Consider the following 23,754-nt stretch of genomic DNA (forward strand, 5'->3'; position numbering starts at 1 on the left):
GGTGAAGATTCCGATCGTATTCGTTTCCTATCAATGTTGTAACTAATTACCACAAATTTAACAGTTTAAAACAGCACTCATTTATTTATTCACAGTGCTGTAGGTGAGAAGTCCAGTAGGGTTGACTGGTTTCTCTACTTTGTGTTCACAAGGCCAAAATCAAGATGTTGGCAGAACTGAGTTTTGCCAGAGCCTTTAGGGAAGAATTCATTTCTAAACCCATTCAGTTTGTTGACAGAATTTGTTTCTCTGTGCTTATAGGACTGGGGTCATGATTTCCTTGCACGCTGTTGGCTGGGTAGCTTTCAGCTTCTAGAGGCTGTCCCTCCCCACTTCTTGGCTCATGGCCCCTTTCTCCATCTTCAAAGCCAGCAATGGCACGTGGAGTCATTCTCATTCTTCTCATCTCTCTGACCTCTCCTTCTGCCTCATCTTTAATGCCTCTTATATTGTGATTCTCTGACTGACTCTCTGCCCTTCTTCTGTGCTTTTCAGGGTTCATGTGATTAGAATGAGCTCACTCGGATAATCCAGGATAATCTCCCCATCTCAAGGTCCATAACCTTAATCATATCTGTAAAATCCCTTTTGCCATGCAATGCATTTACAGGTTCTGGGAATTAGGTCATGAGCATCTTTTTTGGGGTGGAGGGATTATTGAGTCTACCACACTGCACTTTCTGGCCCCCCAAAATTCACATCCACGCCACATGCAAAACACATTCACCCTACCCCAAGGTTCCAAGAGTCTCCACCCAATACAGCATCAACTCAAAGTGCAGAAATCTCTAAATCTCATCAGTTCAAAATCTCCAAATCTCATTATCTAAATCACCTAAATTAGGTATGGATATGACTCTGGGCATAATCCATCCTGGGACAAATTTCCTCTCTGTGAAACTAGAAAGCAAGTTATCTGCTCCCAACATAACAATGGTGAGACAGGCATACCTAATAGAGACATTCTGCTTCAAAAAGGGAGAAAATGGAAGACAATAGGGGTCATCAGTCCAAATCAATTTTGAAGTCCAGCTGCACAAACTCCACTTGGTTTCCAGGCCTAAGAATAATCCTCTGTGGTTCTCAGCTCCACCCTCTGGGCTCAGAGCTCTGCCCTCTGACTTATCCTTTCTTTTTTAATGAAAAGTAGCATGTATTTGCAACTGAGTAATTTCATTAGCATGTTTCCTGCCAGTAGAATTTTGGGAGTCCAACAGTCTTCATTTCATCCTGCCTCTGTCTCTTTCAGGCCAAGCTGGCAATGTTTTTGCTGATATAAAATTCTCAATAACTTAGTGAGATTGTTTTCTATGTCACAAGGATTCACTTCATTAGACAAGAAGCTCCTCCGCAGATCTTTCCTAGATAATCCCTTCTCAATTTTTGGCTACTTCTCGGTGGCTGAGGGGATCTATGAGTCACAAATTTAATCTCCCCAAAGAGTCATTTATGTGACTTAATACTCTGACCTATCAAACTTTCCAAGGTATTAGCAATGATTGTACAGCCACACCCTCAGTTCTGTTCTGTTTTATTTTGTTTTCTCTAGAGTGTGCTTTTCTGATAGCAAATTTTTTATCTTTTGCCATCTTGGAAGACTAAGATTTTCCCAAATCATCAAATCCTGGATTATTATTGTTTAACAGTTCTTCTCTCGATTTATCTCTCTCTTTTTGCATTTTACTGTAAGCAGCAAGAAAAAACCAGGTTACACCTTAAGCACTTTGCTGGGAAATCTCTTCAGCTATAGAGCCAACTTCATCGCTTACAATCTGCCTTTCCTATAACTGCAGGACACAATTCTGCTAAGCTTTCTGATACCATATAACATGTTTCCAATTTCCATTGACACTTTCCTCATTCCTTTCTGAGCCCTCACTGGCAGTCTTTAATGCCCACAATTCTACGAACATCTTGTTCAAGGCAATCTGGGCTTTTTCTATCACGTTCCTCAAAAGTCTTCCAACTTCCACCACTGCCTGGTTCCAAAGTCGCTTCCACATTTTTAGGTATTTGTTACAGCAGCACTTCACTTCTAGTAACAAAATCTGTATTTGTTTTCTATTGGTCTTGTAAAAATTGGTCAGAAACATAGTGGCTTAAAATCGCATGCATTTATCATCTCACAGTTTTGTAGGTCAGAAGCCTGGGTTAGTTTGGTCTCTCTACTCTGGGTTTCACGAGGCTGAAATCAAGGTGTTGGCCTTGATTATCCAGGCTGATTCAGGAGGTTAGCAGAATTCAGTTTCACATGGTTATAGTACTGAGATCCCTGTTTTCTTGATGGCTGTTGAGTGGAGATTCTCAGCTTCTGGAGGCTACCTGTGGTCTCTGACTCATGGTCCCTTTCTCCATCTTAAAATCTAGCAACAATGAGTTATCTCCTTTCCAGGCCTTCCATTTCTATGATCTCTCCTTCTGCCTCATCTTTCTAGCCGTCTCTTCTGTGATTACATTGGGCTCACCTGGATAATCCAGGATAATTTCCCTAATTTAAGGTCAGTAGATTAGAAATCTTAATTCCATATACAAAGTTCTTTTTGCCTTGTAATGTAGAGTATTCAAAGGCATAATATCAGGAAAGAAGATCATGGAAGCCAAAATCCTGCCTACCACACTGATATTAACATCCTTCTCATTTCATTGAGGGTTTAGCTTTGTTATCCTCTATGAAACTCTTTGGATATTCCATATATGTGTTTTATTCTAAAATTTCGGGATGATATGTGTACATGTGGTTTCTTTATAGTTTATTCTGCTGAGCCCTTTCAATCTGAAACTATGGTTTTCTTCTACTTTGGAGAAATTCCTTCAAGCATTGCTTTGATAATCAATCCTTTCCCCCAGTTTCACCTTTGTATTCTTGTTTTGTTTTGTTTTCTCCCAAAAGCTTATATTGGGTGGATCCTGGTCCATCCATATAAGATTTTTACCTCTTGTTTCCTTCAATTGTCAAGTCTCTCCAAGAGGCAGAATTCTCCTTAGAGTGAGTGAATGAGGATGAAGTGGACAAATTGTGGCTCCTTTCCACCACTCCCAAAAGTCATTAATAAGATCCTTCCTTACATCCATCTCAGTAGCTCATTCAATGTCTTTAGAAAGTAGATCCTGGTTTTTGTGGGCAAACACCACCATTGCATACGTAGGAATGGGGATAACCAGTTGGCTCAGATGTCTGTTGCGAGCATGTAATTCCTTAGAGTTGCAGAAAATAGTTTTTGAAATTAGTGTTTCATCTTTAAGATCTCTTCATTTTACATTGCTGCAATAGCGATTTCACGTGAATATAACCTAGAATCTATTTAGAAGTAACCTACAAAAAATACAAAATCAGTACTGGTATCCAAATTGTGCCTACTTTTTTTTCAAGGTACAAATAATAAAATAAGTGATCACTAGAGAATTTGCTAATTTTCTAGGGTTATTTTATAATTGGGCTGATAAAACAATATAAAATGATAGGTCAAGCTAAGAAATCTAGAAAAAAAGTCTAAATCATAGCGACCATCTGCAGAAAGAATTAGACTTATGAATGTCTATATTTTTATAGTTTTTATAGTATCTTTTTTAAGCAAGGGCAAATTTTAAGTACTTAAGGTATACACTTGAAATAGATCAGTTTTTTTTGAGGGGAGTAGAGGTAGGTATATCAGATCTATATGATGATTAAAGGCTAGCATCACTCTTACGTCTAACTAACATTAACAGTATTATATAACTTTTCTTCTAGCTGACATTGTTGAGAGTAAGGACCACTCCTCCACTCCATCCTGGTACTCTAAACACCTACCAAGCTGCTTGTCTCTAAAAGAACAATAAGTATTTGTTTGATGAGGGGAAGGAACCAAGGAATACCGCAATAATACTTTGAGTTGTAAGAGAATGTTTCCATGAATTGAGTATATTCAATGACAAAGCACATAGACGTAACCTAAAAGTAAAATATAAGCACATACATCAGGAAGAAAATTGACACAGACTCTGAAGAATGGGCCATACAAATATGTGGTTATGTAAAGAACTTTCAGAGCTGAAAGCTAACTGCACATTATATGGAATATAGATTGCTCTAAAAGCTGAAAATGATACTAAGTGAAATGAAAACAAAGTCTCACATTAAAATGGCTGAGACATTCTACAGAGAATTCACTCATTCATTAAGGCCATAAGCTAAGTTGAGGAATAAATTGGGCATTTGAAATGTCTTGAAGCTAAGCAGAGAATTTCTTCCACAATGGGTCCTAAAGTTTTGCTGGGTTTTACTAGAAGAACAAGGATTGTCTGCAGCCAGAGAGAATATAGCCTAAACAGAAACTTAACACATGCTGTTAAATATCACATTTCACATTATTTTCCCCAAAATGGTTATAGCGATTTTTTTTAATTTATTTGCTTAGCTTAGCTATCACTCAGATCTTGGTTTCTATTTATTTATTTTTTTTGTGTGTGTGAGGAAGATCAACCCTGAGCTAACATCCATGCTAATCCTCCTCTTTTTGCTGAGGAAGACTGGCTCTGAGCTAACATCTATTGCCAATCCTCCTCCTTTTTTTCCCCAAAGCCCCAGTAGATAGTTGTATGTCATAGTTGCACATCCTTCTAGTTGCTGTATGTGGGACACGGCCTCAGCATGGCTGGAGAAGCGGTGCGTTGTGTGCGCCAGGGATCCGAACCCGGGCCGCCAGTAGCGGAGAGCACGCACTTAAGTGCTAAGCCACGGGGCCGGCCCGCGATTTTTTAGTTATGAAAAATTTATTCTAAGAAAATAGAAAAAAAAGTTAATAGACAAAGAAACTACATTCTCATCAAATATAATATTTAATTTTCCACCCATCCCTAAAGAATCCTGTGGTGGTTGCCTTGATGAAGATGTTATAGGATGGTGGGGATTGAAAACCACATTGATTCGCGGAGAAATCAGGGCCCTACTGTGCAGCTGTTTGCATCTGCACAAAGCATGAGAACAATTCAGGGTGCAAGGCAGTGGGTACTGTTGGGACAGAAAGACTCGTGTTCCTCTTTCTTATTCTGATAAGCTACCAAGTACCAGGAACTCCAAGTGGAGCTTAAAAGAGTCACCTGAGGAAGGAATAAAGATCTCAACTTCTCTTCCATTGCTATGAATCAATCATTGCTGCAAGATGCTTTCACTTTTCTGCTTGGATTGCTCTCACAGATAGAAAGTGTTTAAGGAATTTCACGAAGTGCATTTCAAGAATTCAGAGACACTTGTTTAAGTGTATCATATGAATCTACATTACAGGAAGATGTGAAAAAATTGGATCCCTCTCATGGATGTTTCTGTGACTTCATGTTGAGCACTAGCTAGTTCAGCATCGTTGCCCAAGAAGCCACATGAAGAAAATTGTATGGTCGTGGTTAAGAACATTACCTATATGTTCTATTTCTATTTATTTTTGTTATTTTTCTCTGTGAAATGGCATAATGGGGCTCACATATTGTAAATTAGTGTTATGGTTTAGTATATATCCCACAGTCTTTTTCTAATTTGGAAATCCTTGGTAACTATGACTCTGCAAAAGAAATATCCTTGAAAACAGGAAACTATATAAATAATTCTATGGCTTCAGTATCTCCAACCATGAGTCATAATTGAAGAGACAGTTTTGTTAATACTTTGATCAACGTATTTAAAGTACGAACAACATTTCCTGCTTTTCTTTCTGAAAGGAAAACCAGACTTTTTCTGTAATCACAGAATACATACAAAACTATTCCAAATTCTGTGTACACTCATGCATACATAGACATATGTTAATGGCTTCAAGGCATGTAAACACCTCATAAATAGACCCTGACTTCAAAAATATGCTTTATTTTCAATGAGTTAGGGGAAAATTGTTTTCCTAATTTGATGCACCAGTTTTTGAAACATTAAATGTGAACAAAAACAGTTGTGATTTTAATCAAAATGTTTTTACTCAAAACAAATGCCAAAACTTAAATTGGTAATACTCTGACTCTAAAGAAAAGCAAATATATTGGAACAGTTTGTGGACCAGATAAGAAAATCTGTCTCAATATTTTGGAGTCAATATTAAATTTTAAAAAAAAGAATATTAGCTAGAACTATTGGCTACCTTTATTTGTCAGACCTGAATTGAATTGACTTCCATTAGTGTCAACATTTAAAGTAGGACATTCAAATAAGAAAAAAGTAATATAACAATTTTCAAAAAGGAATTACAAAGACATTGGAAGCAGTGACATTGATGGCAGGCAGGTAAGGGTTTGAAAGGGTGGAGTATATGTCCATTTGAAGAAGATGTCACTCATTAGAATGCATATTCCATTAAAAATAAAGTTGTATCTCATAGTCACGCATATATTCCACTGAGTGAGATTCTGGCATGTCAGTTGCCAAAGGGAATGTCTCAGACAGCAGCATATTAATTGTTTATTTCCCTAGTTACAATGCCAGGTAGAGCAGTATAATTTGATTCATTTCATCCAATGGCACCTTGAATTATTTCTGTTTTCCTTTCCAATTGTTGCCTGCTGGGGTTATTGGGTCACACCTGCCACTGAAGAAACAGGACTCAAGTTTTAACACAATGCAAAGTAGTCTGGTAATGATTGCTAATTAGTCAAAGAATGAGTTTAAATGATAGAGTTACAATGCCAGGAAATTATTCTCTTTTTTTAGAAAACATAATAGGGTTTAACACTAAGTTACAACTTTTATTTGAGAGAATAGAATATATATCCTTTCTAGTGACAAAAACTGTCATTCTTTCAGTAGTTTAGATATCTACTGTCTTTCTGCTGATTACATTAAATACATATACATAAATTTAGGAAGACCTATTAAATTGAGAAAATCTGAAGATAATAAAAATAAGCTTTTGAGGTATGTGTTTCCTAGAGGTAACATAATATAAACTAGTGTGTTGAGATGCTGGGCTCCTTGGGTCCCCTCCACTTGATGTTTACAGTATTTGAACATCAACCATTCTATTCTGAGCAAAAGAATTTCTAAGAATGCTGAGCAAAACAGCATTTTTAGAAATTCCATGCTTCCTACAAGAAACAAAGACGCAGGAAAAGGAAAATGTGCATGGGTGATAACAGAAAGAAAGAGAGAGAGAAATAAAGGAAGAAAGAAGAGATTATGAATTAAATTAAGAATTAGACATGCATTGAGGCAATATAAAAGATAAAAAGGACCAATGTAAAAAAATTCAAATACTAGTATTTAAAGAATTGAAAAAATAATGATGTGTAATATTTTGCTTATAACATTGAAAAATACTCATGATAATACCCTATGTTCACAAAAGAGTGAGAAACGAGCAGTATAATATACTGCAGGGAAGAATCTATCTTGTCATCAACTTTCTGAGATTTGAGCAATGAATATCAAAAGCCTAAAGCTGTTGCGTGCCCTTTTACACACCAAGTCTAATTCAATAAGTGTAAGGAAATAAATCAGAAGTGCATAGAAATAAGAATGCATATACGTTCATAGTAGCATTTTGTATATCGCAAAAAATGAAAATGAAAAAAGTCCTATAATTAGTAACGCACTTAAGTAATTTACATTATAATCATATACTGTATTGTTATGCAAACATTAAATTATGTTATAGAAGCATATTTAATAATTCGAAGCAGTATTCATGGTATAAAATATCCTTCTCTTCTTGGTGGTAGATTATGGTTTTTCTTATCTTCTTTTTGCTTCTGTGCACTTACTAAATATTTTAAAATAATTAAGCATACAATTCTAGTATAATTACAACAATAAATACTACTTTTCAGAAAGGATGTGGGTTTTTAAGATATTTGACCAAAGGATGCATCTTTTCTTTAATATGGTTGGCAGTACACACACAGTAAGCCCAGCGTTTCAGATGAGGCTGCTGTGAGAATATTGTGGGGACTAATCCTCCTCCACTGGATGGATGTGGTGCAGGTGGGGCTGACCTAGCCCCTCCACGTGCAGGAGAGCCCCTGATTAACCCGATTGACCAGGGCATTCCGTCCCCCTTCCTACAGCAATAGCTCAAACGTGGGCATGAGACTTAAGCCAACACTATGCGACTCCAAGGCAGGACTTTTGTGAAAATTATTGGGAATGAGGTGATCTCTTCCTGCTGCAGTTTCTAAATTGAGAGGTTACAAATCTGTGGCTGCTGATGAAATCAACTAACAAGGAGAAAAACAGAGCTCAGAGATGGGGAGAAAGAGAGCTGAAGCTAGAGTCAGAGCTAGAACTAGAGAGAAGTATTCCATATGTATGTCTAATCTCCCCATGGATATCTATAATTAATATATCCCTATATGTCAACATATCTATTTTTATCTCTATCATCTATCTATCTATCTAATGAATAATATACCCTGATGTTTATCTCTGGACTTTTCCATTGCATGAACCAATGAATTGTCTTTTTGCTTAAGTGAGTTTTAGTTAGGTTTCCACCACTTGGAAGAATCCTCACCAACACACATACTCTCCTCACAGAGACATCGGGAGGATTTAATGAGATGGTGTGCCTTAAGTGTTTGGTTGAATGTCTTAGGCATACTAAGCACTCACAATTAGTAGTCAGTAATAATGCTGGCAGTAGTTATAATAGTAGTGGCCGTGACATATACACACAGTAAGGTAGCCTGGAAGCTATGAATTAATCTTCATCATGGATTTTATTTTTGCTTGGGAAATAACTCACTTAAACTTGGGGAAACATAGTTTCTCCATATTCCCTTTTCACATCTGGAAATTTATGATGATAACACTCTCCATACTTACATCCAAGAAAAGTTACAGAGATAGAGTGAATTGTTCCCTTCCTCTTCTATACTTTGTTAATACTTCAAATGGAATGTCTCCAATCTAGCATTTATTTTGTTTGTTTACTTCTGCAGATGAACACGTGTTTCTTAAATTATGAACCACATCTATTAATCCCTTTTCTATTACCAGCATCTAGCACGATGCCTGGTACATAATAGACGTGGTAGGCAAAATGATGCCCCCCCCAAAAATGTCTACATCCTAATCCCTAGAACCTGTAAATATCTTGTAATGGCAAAAAGGAATTTAGGATGCGGATGGAATTCAGGTTGCCTGTCAGCCAACATGAAAATAGAGAGATTATCCTGGGTTATCCAAGGGAGACTAATCTAATCACATAAACTCTTAAAAAGGGAAGAGAGAGGCCGAATCCTGGGTAAGAGAGATGTGATGGGTGAAGAACTTGCTCCACAGTTGCTGACTTTGAATGTGGAGAAAGAGAAACACAAGCCAAGGAGTGAGTGTGGCTTCTAAAGGTGGGAATGATCCTTGGTGGACAGCCAGCAAGAAAACAGGAATCTTGGTCCTACAATGATAAGGAACTGAACTCTGCCAACAATCTGAATGATCAGGAACCAGATCTTTCCCTAGAGCCTCAGAAGGAATCCAGCCTTTGGACAGTGGGATTTCAGCCCAGTGGGATCTGAGTCCAACTTCTGACCTACAGAACTGTGAGATAATACATTTGTGTTGTTTTAAGCCACTAACTTTGTGGCAATTTGTTAAGGCAGCAATGGAAAACTGATGCAATGGATCTTGAGCAAATTTGTGTTGAATGAGTGAAAATGCAAAAAGAAATACTTGGGGAGAGGACACAGAGCACATTTCTTAGGAGGTAAAATATGGAGGAGAAAGAATATAACTATATACATCCACCACATTTATTCCTAGACATTTCTCTCTAGGACAGCAAGCATTTTATAATAAGAGTGGGAAGAGTTTATGACCCTCTGGAGTCAAGCTTGTAATGAGAAAGTCACAATTAAGAGAAGGTCGGCTACTCTAATTACAAAATAAAGTTCTGGTGAAAAGAAAGGATACAGGAGAGCAACAAACTCTGCTAGACAGGAAGTCAGATGCGTTGGCTTCTACTGCTGACATTCGTGTGAACTTGGGGAGAATACTATATATTTACTCTTCAGTTTTCTTATTTGCTAGATTTAATTGTTGAGCTATCACGCTGGACAAATATGAGTCAAGAAAGTCCCTGCTTGTTTTTTCACTCACACAGACATTTGTAAGTGATTGCCATATCCATTTCAATAAGCCAGCCCAGGACATCTCAATTCTCCTTAACAGTCCAGACCCAACAGTCCATAGAGCCAATGAGAAACCCGCCCACAAGAGCTGGATAACAACTCACGGCCTTTCAGTTTTACGTATGGAGTATCCCTAATTCTATGTTCACATTTGTTTCTTTCATGTCAAATGATGGAGCTCATGGTTTTTTAATAAATTTGATGTTTTTCCTGGTGAAAGTTTCTCCATGCTTTTAAAAGTTATCTCTTTGTGGAAAGAATAATAGAAACAGACGGAGATATAAACCATTCTTTTTGTAAATATTAAGATTTGGAGTTTGAAAGCTGTCCACAAATTTTGTACAATTGTTATATAAAACTATTAGTTTGTATTTCCTTCTGACACCACAAAAGTAGGCTAGAAATGATTACAACAAACACATTTCCAAATGGAATACAGTTTATCTGGATATAGAAAGTTTATTTAGCTAGACTTCTCCCTCTCAATAGACTTTATTTTTTTAGAACAGTTTTAGATTCACAACAATATTGAGTGGAAAGTACAGAGAGTGGCTAGATTTTCCAGAATAAAATTCACTAACTGCAGTTTCCTGAGATGAAGGGTTTTCAGAGTCAGACTAATTATTGAATCATGGAAACTTGGACACAGCACATACAACGGCACTGCAAATTGATTGTGGTTCTAAATTCCTTCAAAAGGAGATTCATGATATTTACGAAAACAATTTTATTTTATAGTTAAAAATGATCTGTAATGGTTAATACTCCTTCTTCATTATTACTCTCTCTACATAATTATTATCCTGTAAGTCCTCTTGGCTGAGCTCTCTGGCTGCCTTTATAACTCCTTTTTATTGCTTCCTCTTCTCTAATCCTCTAGAACTTTTGAAGTATGCAAAATTCGTCTTCATAGAAGAGTCAGGCATTATTCTATTCTTGAACAAACAATATTGAATGTATCTGTTTTATTCCAAAATTACTAGGCATTTCTCAGAGCTGCCATAACAAAATACCACAGACCAGGTGGCTGAAACAAGAAAAATGTATAGTCTCACGTTTCTGGAAGCTGCGAGTCCAAGATCAGGGTGTTGGCAGAGTTGGTTTGGAGATGGCCGTCTTCTCCCCATGTCTCTTCACGCTGTTTTCCTTCTGAGTGTGTCTGTGTGTCCAAATTCCCCCTTTTTATAAGGATACTGTTGTGAGATGAACTGTGTCTTCTAAAGTTGGAGCCCTAACTCCCTGTACCTCAAAATGTGGTCATATTTGGCATAGGGCCTTTAAAGAGGTAACTAAGTGAAAATGAGGTCTTTAGTGTGGGCCAGTCCGACGGATGTCTTTATAGAAAGAGGAAATTTGGACATGCAGGAAGACACCAGGGGCGTGCACACAAAGGAACGACCATGTGAACACACAGCAAGAACAGAGTACAAAGAGAGGGGCCTATGGAGAAACAAAACCTGCTAGCGCCTTGTTCTCGGACTTCTGGCCCCCACAACCGCAAGACAGTACATTTCTGTTGTTTAAACCACCCAGTCCACTGTGCCTGGTTAGGGCAGCCTAGCAAATGAATGCATACACAAATCAGTATCGGATTTGGGCCCATCCCAATAACCTCCTTTTAACTTGATTACCTCCATAAACACTCTGTTTTCAAATAAGGTCACATTCTGAGATACTGGGGCTTAGGACTTCAACATATGAATTGGCGGGGGGCAGAGGACACAATTGAGCCCAAGACACTCAGTTTGGGGGACACACTTAAAATGTAAACTCCACAAGGTGAGATGTAACACCTTTTATTAGGCTTTTTTTAAAGTCCCAGCATCCCAGGTGAGTAAGCAAGGAGCATGATGAGGGTCTGAATTAGATTCAGCTCAAGTTTTCCTATTGCATGTGACAGGAGGATGGAATGTGAGGGAAAAAATGGCTTTAAAATGAAATACCGATATTCTTTTTGACTCCAAAAAGGGGACATTTTATTAAAGTGCACCTAACCGTCAGCCCCCTTTGCGTGGATCCTCATAATACCTCGGCAGCCGGATACAGGCAGAAGACAACTGCGGGCTCTGCTGGGCGTTGCCCACCACCCCGCCTTCCTGAGGCTTCTCGCACCTTGGAGCCCCTCTCCTCGCTCACAACAGGACCTCCCCAGATTCCTTTGGGTTGTTACCAATTAACTAATTAACTCAATATTTGTTTATTGAGCACAAACTATATGTCACTTTTGTGGGCACTGGGGCTATAGCCATTGACATAAGCTTTCCCCTAATCCAGTTAACGGTGAGACGGGAAGGAGACAGGCCAGCCGCCACGTGATCAAGCGCTGTGAAGAGGGACGCACAGGATGCTATGGCACAGACGCTCCCAACTCAGACTTGGGGCAACCAGGAAGGCCTCCTAACGGAATGGCAGCTGCTGAAGGATTAGCCAAGTGAAGACTTGAGGGAAGAATGAGCCAGGCAGAGGGAACTGACACATTGCCTGGCATTTGGAGTATTGGATTGCAAAAAGGAAGATATGACAGGCAAGGCTGGTGGGGGCGGGGGGGGGGGGATGGTGGGGCAACGGGGTCAAATCCAGCCCAGTGAAGTAGCTTAGGGACCATCGTAGGGACATTAGGACTTTGAGAGAGGGGCATGATCAGCGCCTAGAATGGGCTGCATGGCAAATATCTTCCAAATGCTAAATGCTCAGACTCTTTGATCCAGCAAGGTCACTTTCACTTCTTGGTACAGTGTTTGTCCTGCAGGTATCATCACACATGTAGGAAATAATCCTTGCTGAACTGGAGTTAATAACAAAAGACTAGAAATCACTTAAATAACCATCAATTAGAAACTGATTAAATAAATTATGATTAATCTCTAACGAATAACCGTGGTTGCCAATTGGAGTGGGGAAGGAGTTGGCTTCATTTTCACGCTTTAATATCTTTTAAATTTTGTGTCATGTGCATGATTACCAATTCAAAAATAAGTAAATACATGTTATTTATTTCAAGTGTTTGTAATACCAGCCACTTTAGTCCCAGTGACATTCGTGTGGTTACATGATTTAGCTCCTATTTATGTATGCAGTTGGTGGCAACTCTATATACACTTTAAGAGATGAAAGAGTTGTGGGGGTAGAGGGTGAGGACACAGTCAAAATGAATGCTCAAGCCGTGAAAATGTCCACAGAAGGTATTGGCAGACGTTACATTGCAAGAGAAAAGACAGCTATTGAGAACTATTTAGGCTTTCTACCCAGTTCCTGAAAACTGGCCTTTAAAATACAATATTTTTGGTAAAAATGTTGACTTTATTTGCATGCACATATAATAGGCCTTAGAAGAGATCAGACATAACAGTCTCCATCTCCACGCAGTTTAGATTGGGACCCCACATTCCAGAATGATCTCTGTAGGAATTCAGGATGCCATAAGAAACAGATCCCATCTCAGGACAACTGTTTTCCTTGTGATTGGAACTATTTAATTTCCCTTGTGATGGCTGTTCCTGAAATTGGAAGGAGGAAGTTGGACTTCCTGGGGCTTTCTGAGCCTACACTCACGAAGAAAGACTGAATCATGGCAAATGCCCTCAAGTCAACTCTAACAAATGTTGTTTTTCCCCCTCTGATAATGAAATGTTTAGTGAAGGAGGGAATATAGGGGAGGGTACCATGAACCCTACACTTACTGGTAGGAATGAGCATCTGTGGTGAAGTCAGTGTTTTCAGACTCTCTCTGCCTCATTTGATCTCCCTTTTGACAACATAAACTGGTAAATAAAGAGACAGTATATCACATTGGGACTGAAAGGTAATACAAGCAATACGGTAATAAAGATAATACAACTGTCGTCTTATAATAGCATTCTAGAAATTTTATTCTCAACTGGGCTTTGTATTTCCAAGCTTTCGTTTTGGGAAGATGCACATTTATTCCATCCTTGCTGCCTTTCCAATTGGACTCACTGACTTTTTTGGAATTGCCTTTAAAGTTAATTTAAAGCCATAATTAGAAACTGATTTTCAATTTTTAAGCCTAAAACATTTCTTCTTATAATAACCTACATTACTTGTAAAATTTACCTATTTTAATTATATGTATATATAAGTTATATATGTGAATTTTATATATAAATTAATTATATATATGGCTATATATCGGTGTGTGTACACATATACATTCAGATAAATCTCCCACAGCACAAAGAGAATGCTGCAGAATATGAAAATTATTTCCAAAGAAAATTTTAAAAATTATTTTGAACAGTGACTGCATCTTGAGTATAAAAAGTGAGCTTCTGAATTTTGCCAATTTGAAGAAAACTGCACATTTAGTACAAAGAGTAAACATCATGATCATCTGACAAATTAGAAATTATGACTAACAATAACCATCTCATCTGGCACTTTCAAGCCAAACCACCAAAAAGGCAAGATTTCAAAATTGAGAAAAATCGGTTCATTTTCCATTTTAGAATTTATCTAATGCATTATTTCCTCCTGGGACACAAACATAGCGAACAGGAAGCAGAAGGTCATTTAGATTCACAATTATTTACACAAACATTTTAGAGACTTTGGTTCTTTGTTTTTACCCTTCACACTAAAACATTTATTTGTTTGTATGGATGCAATCTTAAAAAACTGCTAACTAATCTGATGGAAAAAGTTAGCCATCTAAGCACAAAACTTTCCAGAAAACGGTGAGCCAGACAGTTCTCCTTTCTCTAACAGGGAAAAACGGTCCTGGTAGGAAGTCCTTGTAACATTCATCTTTAATGTGGTATGTGATATGGGAAACCAGGACAAGTTTGTTGAATTACTGAAAACGGCGTTGCGCAGACTACAAGCTGTGGGGTGTTGGGCTTTTTCACCCACCATGGACTTTCTCCCACTGCCCTGCAGTTAGGACACTTCGCTTATAGGCCACTTCCAGGATGGAGCAGCTGGTCATTTCCTGTCCACTAGTGATACAAACGCTGGACTAATAGCCGGGAAATGTGGATCTACTCTTGTTTCTGGAATAACAGGTTGGGGGTGGGGGGATTGGCTCTGTTTAATCCTGTGTAAAGGCAACATCAGACTAGATAACTTCTGTAATTCGGGTTTGTTCCAAAACTGACTGAATCTGTAATCATGTGAGATAACTGCAATGTCCAAAGCAGTTCGGGATCCAGAGCAGCTACAAGGTGGGGATAAATGCTTCCCAGAGATGTGTAATTGCAGACAAAGCAGGTACACACCTTCACTGAATAAGATTTCAGCTGTTCTGGGAAATCCCTCTTTGTCCAAAGTTATCCTCTGTAAACTGAAACTCCAGAATTAGAATTCTTCCTTTGGCTTACTGCTTCACATCAGTCGTGAGCACTTCTGAGTCTCATCCATCATGTAGAGTTCTGGGGAAGACATATAACGATGTGTATTTCATCCTCCTCCTTGCTCTAGAAAAGATCTCTAACATTTTGATTCAACTCCCCCCTAAGCACAGACTAATCAACTCACTCTCCAAGTGCCCAGCACTGCCCCTCTCTTAGGGTAGTGTTCAATAGTTCTGGCTTAAGTGAAGGGTGGCTATCCATCCTAGATCTTTCAGAGAGGACTGGACATGTCTAGGACACAGTAAGTGTCACTTCTGCTTCAGGGACAGGCAATTGTGGCCTGATATCACAGGGATCCTTGCTAGGTGGCACCGAAGAGAACAGCTGTCTGCTCAGTCCACCTGCAGTGCTCACTCACCTGGGGACAGGCCAGGAAATGGCCCAGAGTTCGGGGCTCCCTGCCATCACGACTGGACTCTCCCTGGGGCTGACTCAACTCCAGGCCACACAAATGCTCCAGGCATGGTTTCCTCAACTCTCCCGGGTCTAATCTCTTACATTTCTTCTCTTAGATCAGGCAAGACATAGAGATGAAACGCAGAAGGGCAACTTGAACCGTGTTAGAATTTCCCGGAAGTGTGTCTAGGTGTGCAGGCTTATGGAAGTATGATCAGCTTTATCAGCAAACCTGGAGGGAGATGAGTTTATCCACAACTTCTTCCCGGCTCGCTATCGAGGCGCATCCAGGATGATGTGGAGCCAGATGTCTTCCTCCCCCAGCTCAGACAAGCAAGGAATCTGCACCCTGCTCTGGAGCAATGGCACTTGGTCCTTCCGAAAGCACCGTCACGCTGGACCGGCGGAGGTCCCATCTAACTCGGGATTCTGCTCTCAACATCTGAGTAGACTAAGTATCCCAGAGGCCCAGCACCTTGAGCCACTTTTTGAAACAGAAACCTTCTACAGGGTGTGACTCTCCAAAATTCATAGCTACCGGCAGAAACCAGACATCCTCATTTCTGCTCCAGAGCTCTGTCCCTGAATCAGTCCACTTGCCCCAGGCTAACTTGAACTGTGGATAACGCATACTGGGTGGAAGTCAGGGAAGACAACCTTAAGTATGATGACCTGAACTCAGATCCAAATATATAAATTAGAATAGACCTCGAAAAGTAGTATTTTAATGGAAGAAGATGTCCCAAACACATGAAGTTACTACGTTCTACTTAATAGTTTTCTTATAACCTATTTTTATATATCTGTATTTTATTCCAGTCATACCATCTCCCTTCACATTTCTCTTTTGGTCTAAACATTTGATTTATTTGTTAAAACATTTCGTATGACATCAAATGGTGCTATAATTAAAGTGGAATTCCATTATTCTTTCTTCAGAAAAAAAAAAAACCCTGCATTTCAGAAAATAATGAAACATATTCACACACTGGGGAAAATACAGAAATTGCAAATAGCATAGATGTCCAAATTAAAGTCTATGGGCAGCAGATTTTTCTACTGAAATACCCCTTTAATGAGAAAATCTTTTATGTTATGTTACCTTTTTAAAATCTTTATCGACTCCCAGTCATGTCAGAACTGGATTTTGGAAATGATCTTTCACAGTTGTGAACTCTTCATGTGACTTATGAGACACAAAACATTAAAAATTGATTCCTTTCCAATTTGATCAATATGCATATCAAAATATTTTCTCCCATCTTTTCCTCTGTGTGGATTATCTACTTCTGCCTGCAGGCCAGAATCTCTAGTACCTTGCAATAGCACAGACCTGCCACCAGGGGTCCCCCTCCTCCATCATATCGGGATCAGGTGTCACTAGAGCCGATAACAGACTCCCACAGTATTTCCCCAAGAGGCAGAAACACAGCCTGATTCTTGTCACAGCTAAAAAATGAAATGCAGAATTTATACAGAATTCTCAAAATATGTTTTATCTCCATTGTCAGTAACCCCCAGCAGACCAACTTTTACTTTGTTTCTTTCAATAATCTCTGTGAAAAATATAGCAGCACATCAAGTCGAGTCTGTTTCATCTATCAATCAAATGGCAATTTTCATAATGTGTGTTACCATAGCACCTGCAGCCTGCGATACTCTGCTACTTCTGTTTTCTTATGTTGGTTCACTATTACAGGTAAGCAATCAAGGATTTCTCCAGGGGATTCTAGAACAAGGTGAGGGAGTGTGCAGAGGGGAAACCTGAATAATTACCACGATGGTGGGTTGACATCTAGAATCCACGAACGACTCCACCCCCTCACTTTAAAGATGAAGAGACTGAGTTTCTAAAATAGCAGGGCATTAAGAGAACTGATCTTGAGAGCAGAACCTGCCTTGAAAAATTTTAGCTCAATAATGCCTAACATTAAATGACAGGTTTCACCCTGAAAGCGCCTCAGAATTTCTCCCTAATTAATTTTTCAAACACTCCTTCAGTAATGTGTCAGTTTTATTCTTTAACAGAAAAACCGAGACAGATCTCAGGCAAAGTGTCTTTCCTTTATGTCCTAAAATAGAATCAGAATTAAATATACAAGGAGGTGCTCTTCTGGTCATCTAGGTTTGGGGTCAGAACATTTGGTCATGACCTTCTGTGACATCCTCAAAGACACTGTATAACAATAGACATGCATTCTCAGATATTTCAGGTTTTTTCATAAGTTATGGGCTTACTAAGGATCATAGACATACGAAGTAGCAGATGATCAAAACATAAAAATTTATAACATTCAAATTTAAGAGATCAGTAAGTAATGTAAGCATCATAAAGAAATGATGCTCCGAATATCGAATCTAATAACTGTTACCAAAATTACAAATAGCTCTTGATTATTTAAAGAAATTTTGTGTGTTCTGAACCTTCTAAATGGTTCACTGAACCCAAGGGTTGAGATGCACTTTTTTTCGGATGATAGGACTCTTAAATTCAGATGATAGGAATCTTAAGCAGCAGTATATATCTAATAAAAGCCTAGATGAAAGGAAGACCTGGGAGCCTTATAATTCCACATCTCTGGAAGGCTGGATGCAGAGGACTCTAAGGAAAAGTCATCGCCACACCACTGGTTTGTCACCATGGAGAAGCACCTTGAACAAAATTGATCCTTACTTGGACCGCATCTGGCAATGACCCTTACGTATTTATGTGTTTACTGAATACTTTTTCGAGTTTGATTCTTAGAGGGGATCTCTATCCTTCTGGAAGCTGTGACTTGGATATTTTTCCAATAGTAGTTCCAAACCTATATACAGGTTTCCCTATATATTTCCCTATAATTAAATATGTTGAATTTGAAGGAAACTCCTTCTATTCCTTTAACCCCTGATGATATGTGATTATAGTTTCCAGCATATAGAATGGAAATAAAACCATTTATAATTTTTTTTTTTTTTTTTTTTTTGTGAGGAGGACCAGCCCTGAGTTAACATCCAATGCCAATCCTCCTCTTTTTTTGCTGAGGAAGACTGGCCCTGGGCTAACATCCGTGCCCATCTTCCTCCACTTTATATGGGACGCCGCCACGGCATGGCTTGACAAGCCGTGCGTCGGTGCACACCCGGGATCCGAACCGGCGAACCCCGGGCCGCCACAGCGGAACGTGTGCACTTAACCGCTTGCGCCACCGGGCCGGCCCCCATTTATAATTTTTTTAAAAAAGAGGACTTACTGGAGGCAAGATTAAGACCAACCTGCCTGGTGAGTTACTTTTAATAGAATTGTGTTTGGTGATTGTCATTATACCTATTTCAATGAGGAAAAAGTCCAACAGCCCCGATATTACCTGTGAACATGAACAGTTGCTCTGAGCCTGCCACCCCAGGTGGCCTTGGGTAATCAAGGGAGGCTGGGACAAACACTCTGATTTCTCTACTGTATTTAGTCTGATTCTGCCTAAGTACAGGAGACATTTCATTCAAAATGCATAAAGTCATCTGAGATGACTCACATTCCCTCTGAACTTATCTAAAGTGTGAGCTATTTGGATCTTCACTTCCATCTGTAAGAGATGAGTCTCCAAAAGTTGTGTGACAATGGCTGGGGACAAATGCTACAGATAAAAGTCTTACTAGTTTCCCTAGAAGTGTGAGAAGCCACTTGGCTCCATAGGTTTAACCAGTGCTCCCTGGGAGCTGCTCTCTGTGCTAACTTCTCCCCAGAAGGAGACTGCTCTGGGGGCCGTGTTTGGGACCCTCATCAGTAGTGACACGCAGCCAGTGATTAGCATCAGTAGAAATGTCTCTCTGGTCCAAGTACAGCAGCAAAACTGAAGGGACCTCTGTGACCTAAGGTGGAAAATGGTGGCTGCTCGTCATCAAGATAGATAAGAATTCTTCAAGGAGGCTTGGGTCACACCCTAGAAAGAGGATCAATCTGAAAATTAGTACCTGTTTTGTCAAAAAAATTTCACAGAACTTCAGAGTAAAATGCCTTAAGAATTTATTATGCACATTTTGAGAAGTTTAGTAATAAAAGGAACCTGAAGCCAACTGACAGTGTTGAAACAACAGTTAGATTCCCAAATATTCAGGGATGAGATTCTCCCAGAAAGCTTCTAACGTCAATGGCATTTTTCTCTGGATCCAATGACAAATTTCCCTTTTCCTGTCTCTTTTCCTTAATGATGAAGCTATGGCTATGAAAAAGCTGATTTTACAAAACTCGAAGACAATTAAAAATATAAGGTGGACATGCTGCCCACGTTGTGCAGAAGGAGACGACATCCCATCGTTAGCTTTCTGATGGCCGTGAAAGTGTACAGGGAGGGGGACGACCATTCGAATCCCTATTTCAGACTCACAAATACAGATAAAAGACCAGGAAACAGGAGAGAATAAAGACAAATATCTCACCCTTCATTTGAGGTTGTTGTCTGCTTTGAGAAGCTGGAGAAAGCTGCTAACCTTCTCTAGGAAAAAATCTATATGCATGTGAATGAACATACAAACTCACTTAAAATGCTATGAGTTTTCAGAAGTCCTAAAATCATGAACACCTTATTGGCCCCAGAGTCAAGAGTTGAACGCCTCTTCTTGATGACCATTTATTGAAAGTTTTATGTGAAAATCAAGTAAATTAGTAGCCTGTGCCTGGTGAATTTGGGCTCAGATTCAAAGGAGGAAGATTAATTTATTTCCTTCCTTCCTTCCTTTCCCTTTCTTTTATTCCCTTTCTCTCTCACTCTTGCTTTCACTCTATCTTCCCAGCAGGGAGGAGCTACATGAAAAATGATCTCAGCGTCAAAGCAAGGGAATGACAAAAATGATTGGCAAATCATTTTCCATTCCACAGATCACTTTATAATGCACAATAGCTATCATGGCCTATTGATGATGTACCTTGTGCATCTCCCTTATCTGTAATCCTCACAGCAAGCGTGCATGGGGGTATTGCTATTACTAATTTACTAATGAGGAGATGACAGCTCAGAGAGAATGTATAATAGAAATGGCATAAAAGCCCATGTCTCCCAACCTTCAGTCAGATGTTCTTCCTGCAAGGTTGGGCAGCATCAGAAAGACTCATCCGGTTCTTAGGCAGGTTTTTACTAGAGAACTTTGGTGGCCTGTCTCTTGATAGCTTATCACTTAGACTTAGAACAGTACGGCTAATGGATAGGAATGTAAATAAATGATCTAGAAATAAGCTGATAAATTCTCCTGTTGAGCATCTCAATAGGGTTTCATAAAGTACGATATAAGAAGAGGGTTTTCATGTTTCTCCATGCTTATGATGGTGTTTTATCCTTGAACTTGAAAACTAAACGTGCTACAACCCAAGCCATCTGGTTACAAGGATATTGCAGGACTTTTTTACTGAGAGAGAACATAGAACAACTCTGGTGGTCACACCACCAGGCCAAAATGTCTCTTGCTCACTTGTCTTCTCATCATTTATTTTCAAAAACAATCTACTCTTCTCCTTTACCTCTTACCCTGCGTCTAAATTATGTCATGTTGATAAACATCCAGACAATGAAAGCTGATACTGGTGTTTTGCTCAGTCTGAGTCATTTGCTGAAGGAAGTAAACTTTGTTAATGGGAAATAGAAGATAAAGTTGTATCTGGCCTTTGTCGTATGTCTAATACACACACACAAATACCTTAGATTGACATTTCTTTATGCTCTTGATACTTATTTAAGATAAGTAACATGACACTTCTAAGAAAATAGACTGGGGGACGTAAACTTGTTACCAATTTGAAGAAGAAACATAATTTTACTGGCCTTCTCACGTGATCTGTTCTTAGGTAATGCAAAGAGAATGCAGACAGAGCTCAAGCTACTCTAAGTTGAGTTTAAGCATATCTAATGATTGCCAATATTTTGCCCTCAGAATTATCCTTTTACAAAGTCAACGACTGTGGTCACAGGTAGACTATAGCAACGTGGCATTTCCAAATCAAGTCCTTTCAGGGGTTCTGTGAAGGAAAGCATGGAAAACTACCAGCCGTATCTTCAAGGTGACTTCAGTGAAGGAAACAACAGAACAAACCAACAGCACATAAGGAAGCCAAAGCACGAGGAGAGGCTGGGTGACAGCCCCAGCCCGCACGGTACCTGTACAGATGAAGCTGGAGAGGCCCCCGTAGATGACTTCATCGTTGTCGGGCAAGATGAACGGACACCTCGTCTGAACCTCCAGACAGTATTGCTTGCAAGGAATTGTCTTTCTGCAGTTCAACTGTGCGACTTCAAAGTACTGGGAACACAGCCAGGCCTTGTAGACAATCTGAAAAAGACAAGAATCAAAAACAGGGAGGGATGACAACAGTTCTGACTCGAATAAAGGACACACTGTACTGTGAGAAGCATGCTGTGGTTTCAAGTGGATCGTAAGAAAACCTCATTTCGAGAAAGCCTATTTACACACTGCTGGCTGCAAGTGATAAAAACGTAGCAACACAAGTCTTTGCAACAGAGCAAAACATCATTTGATTGAGCCCTTAAGAGAATGCAAAAGGTAATGTAGTGTTTGATTTGATGTAGCTCGTTTGAAAAACAGTGGAGTTAAGCAGGACCTGACGTTTTCAAAATCCAGTGACAGAGTAAGTGAAAGAAATCTTGGACCGCGTCGATACACTGGTTATTTCCTGCATGTGCAAGGCGAGCGTGGAGCTGCGTGCTGTGCTTTCAACAGGCACTAGATGGCGCTGAGTCATTTACAGCGATGGCCCAGCGGGCGGTGCAGACAGTGCCCGCCAGAGCTTGAACTCCAGAGGCACAGAACAAGTAGCAGTGAGCATTTACATTCATGACTCACGTCAAATGCGTTAAATATCTCATCAACTGAAAGCCCGGAAACACCCAGCCCAGACCAGACATAACATGCGGTGGTGTGGTTAGGAGCAAGAGGAGGGAAACCTCATGGGAACCACAACTTGGACCTTCGAGATGCTGTGTGATCCACAAGAATTATTCATTGAGTACTTATTTAATTGAATAAAATGTGAAAGGATTAGGATTTCATTTATCTCCTTTGTTTTTGATTGCTATTTAGGAAAATAAATATTAAAAAAAATACCTTTTTCTAATATAATGAAACAAGCTGAACCTAAATCCAAATGAAATAATGAAAAAAGTGCCTGTCAACTGTCCAGATCCCCGTGATTCAGGTGTTTCCCAGACCCTTGGCACTGATGGCTTCTGTTTAGCTGTTCCTAGAGTTAATGCTATTCAGGTGGGATTTTATCAACTGTGTCCTACCCAGAAAAGTGAATGGTTCACAGTTAAATGTACACTTGAGGTCATAAATACTTGACAATAATAGCAAGAATAATAGCGAGTATTTACCAACTTCATACTCTGTTCTAAGCACCGTATATGCATCTTTTCCACATGTAATTCTCAGCACACACTTAGAAGGTAACTATTAGTCATGTTTTACATAGGAATACTGATTAGTAAGAGAAGTAAGGGAAAAATCCAGAATTCAAACTCACATTCTGTAGGATTCCAAATCCTGTACTCTTCATAATTATGCTACATTTAATCTGAAAACATTTTTGTGTGTGCGTGTGAGGAAGACCAGCCCTGAGCTAACATTGGATGCCAATCCTCCTCTTTTTTGCTGAGGAAGACTGGCCCTGGGTTAACATCCGTGCCCATCTTCCTCACTTTATATGGGATGCTGCCACAGCATGGCTTGACAAGCGGAGCGTGGGTACACGCCCAGGATCTGAACTGGCGGACCCCAGGCCACCGCAGCGGAGCGGGCGCACTTAACCGCTTGTGCCAGGGGGCCGGCCCGCTGAAAACGTTTTTTAGAATAACTTCTGAAATCACAAGGGAGTTTGCAGATTAATCTGAAATCAGCACTGAATTGCAAGTGCTTGGTCAACATC

At 39.5% G+C, this 23,754-nt stretch overlaps 1 protein-coding gene across 2 annotated transcripts in view; it reads right to left on the bottom strand.

The window, feature by feature from the left end:
* NALF1 (NALCN channel auxiliary factor 1) overlaps positions 1-22,193 on the bottom strand; it is a 34,010-nt gene extending 11,817 nt beyond the window's left edge. For both annotated transcript variants that reach the window (XR_009221230.1, XM_058548465.1), the window contains exon 1: positions 21,971-22,193. Coding sequence is in view for 1 of the 2 variants with exons in the window: in XM_058548465.1 (XP_058404448.1) it covers positions 21,971-22,012 (42 nt within the window). In the remaining variant the exon portion in view is untranslated. The remainder of the gene's footprint in view (positions 1-21,970) is intronic.
* Between the last annotated feature and the right edge of the window lie 1,561 nt (positions 22,194-23,754).

The sequence above is a fragment of the Diceros bicornis genome, chromosome 9, assembly GCF_020826845.1.
Source record: "Diceros bicornis minor isolate mBicDic1 chromosome 9, mDicBic1.mat.cur, whole genome shotgun sequence".
Lineage (NCBI taxonomy): Eukaryota > Metazoa > Chordata > Mammalia > Perissodactyla > Rhinocerotidae > Diceros > Diceros bicornis.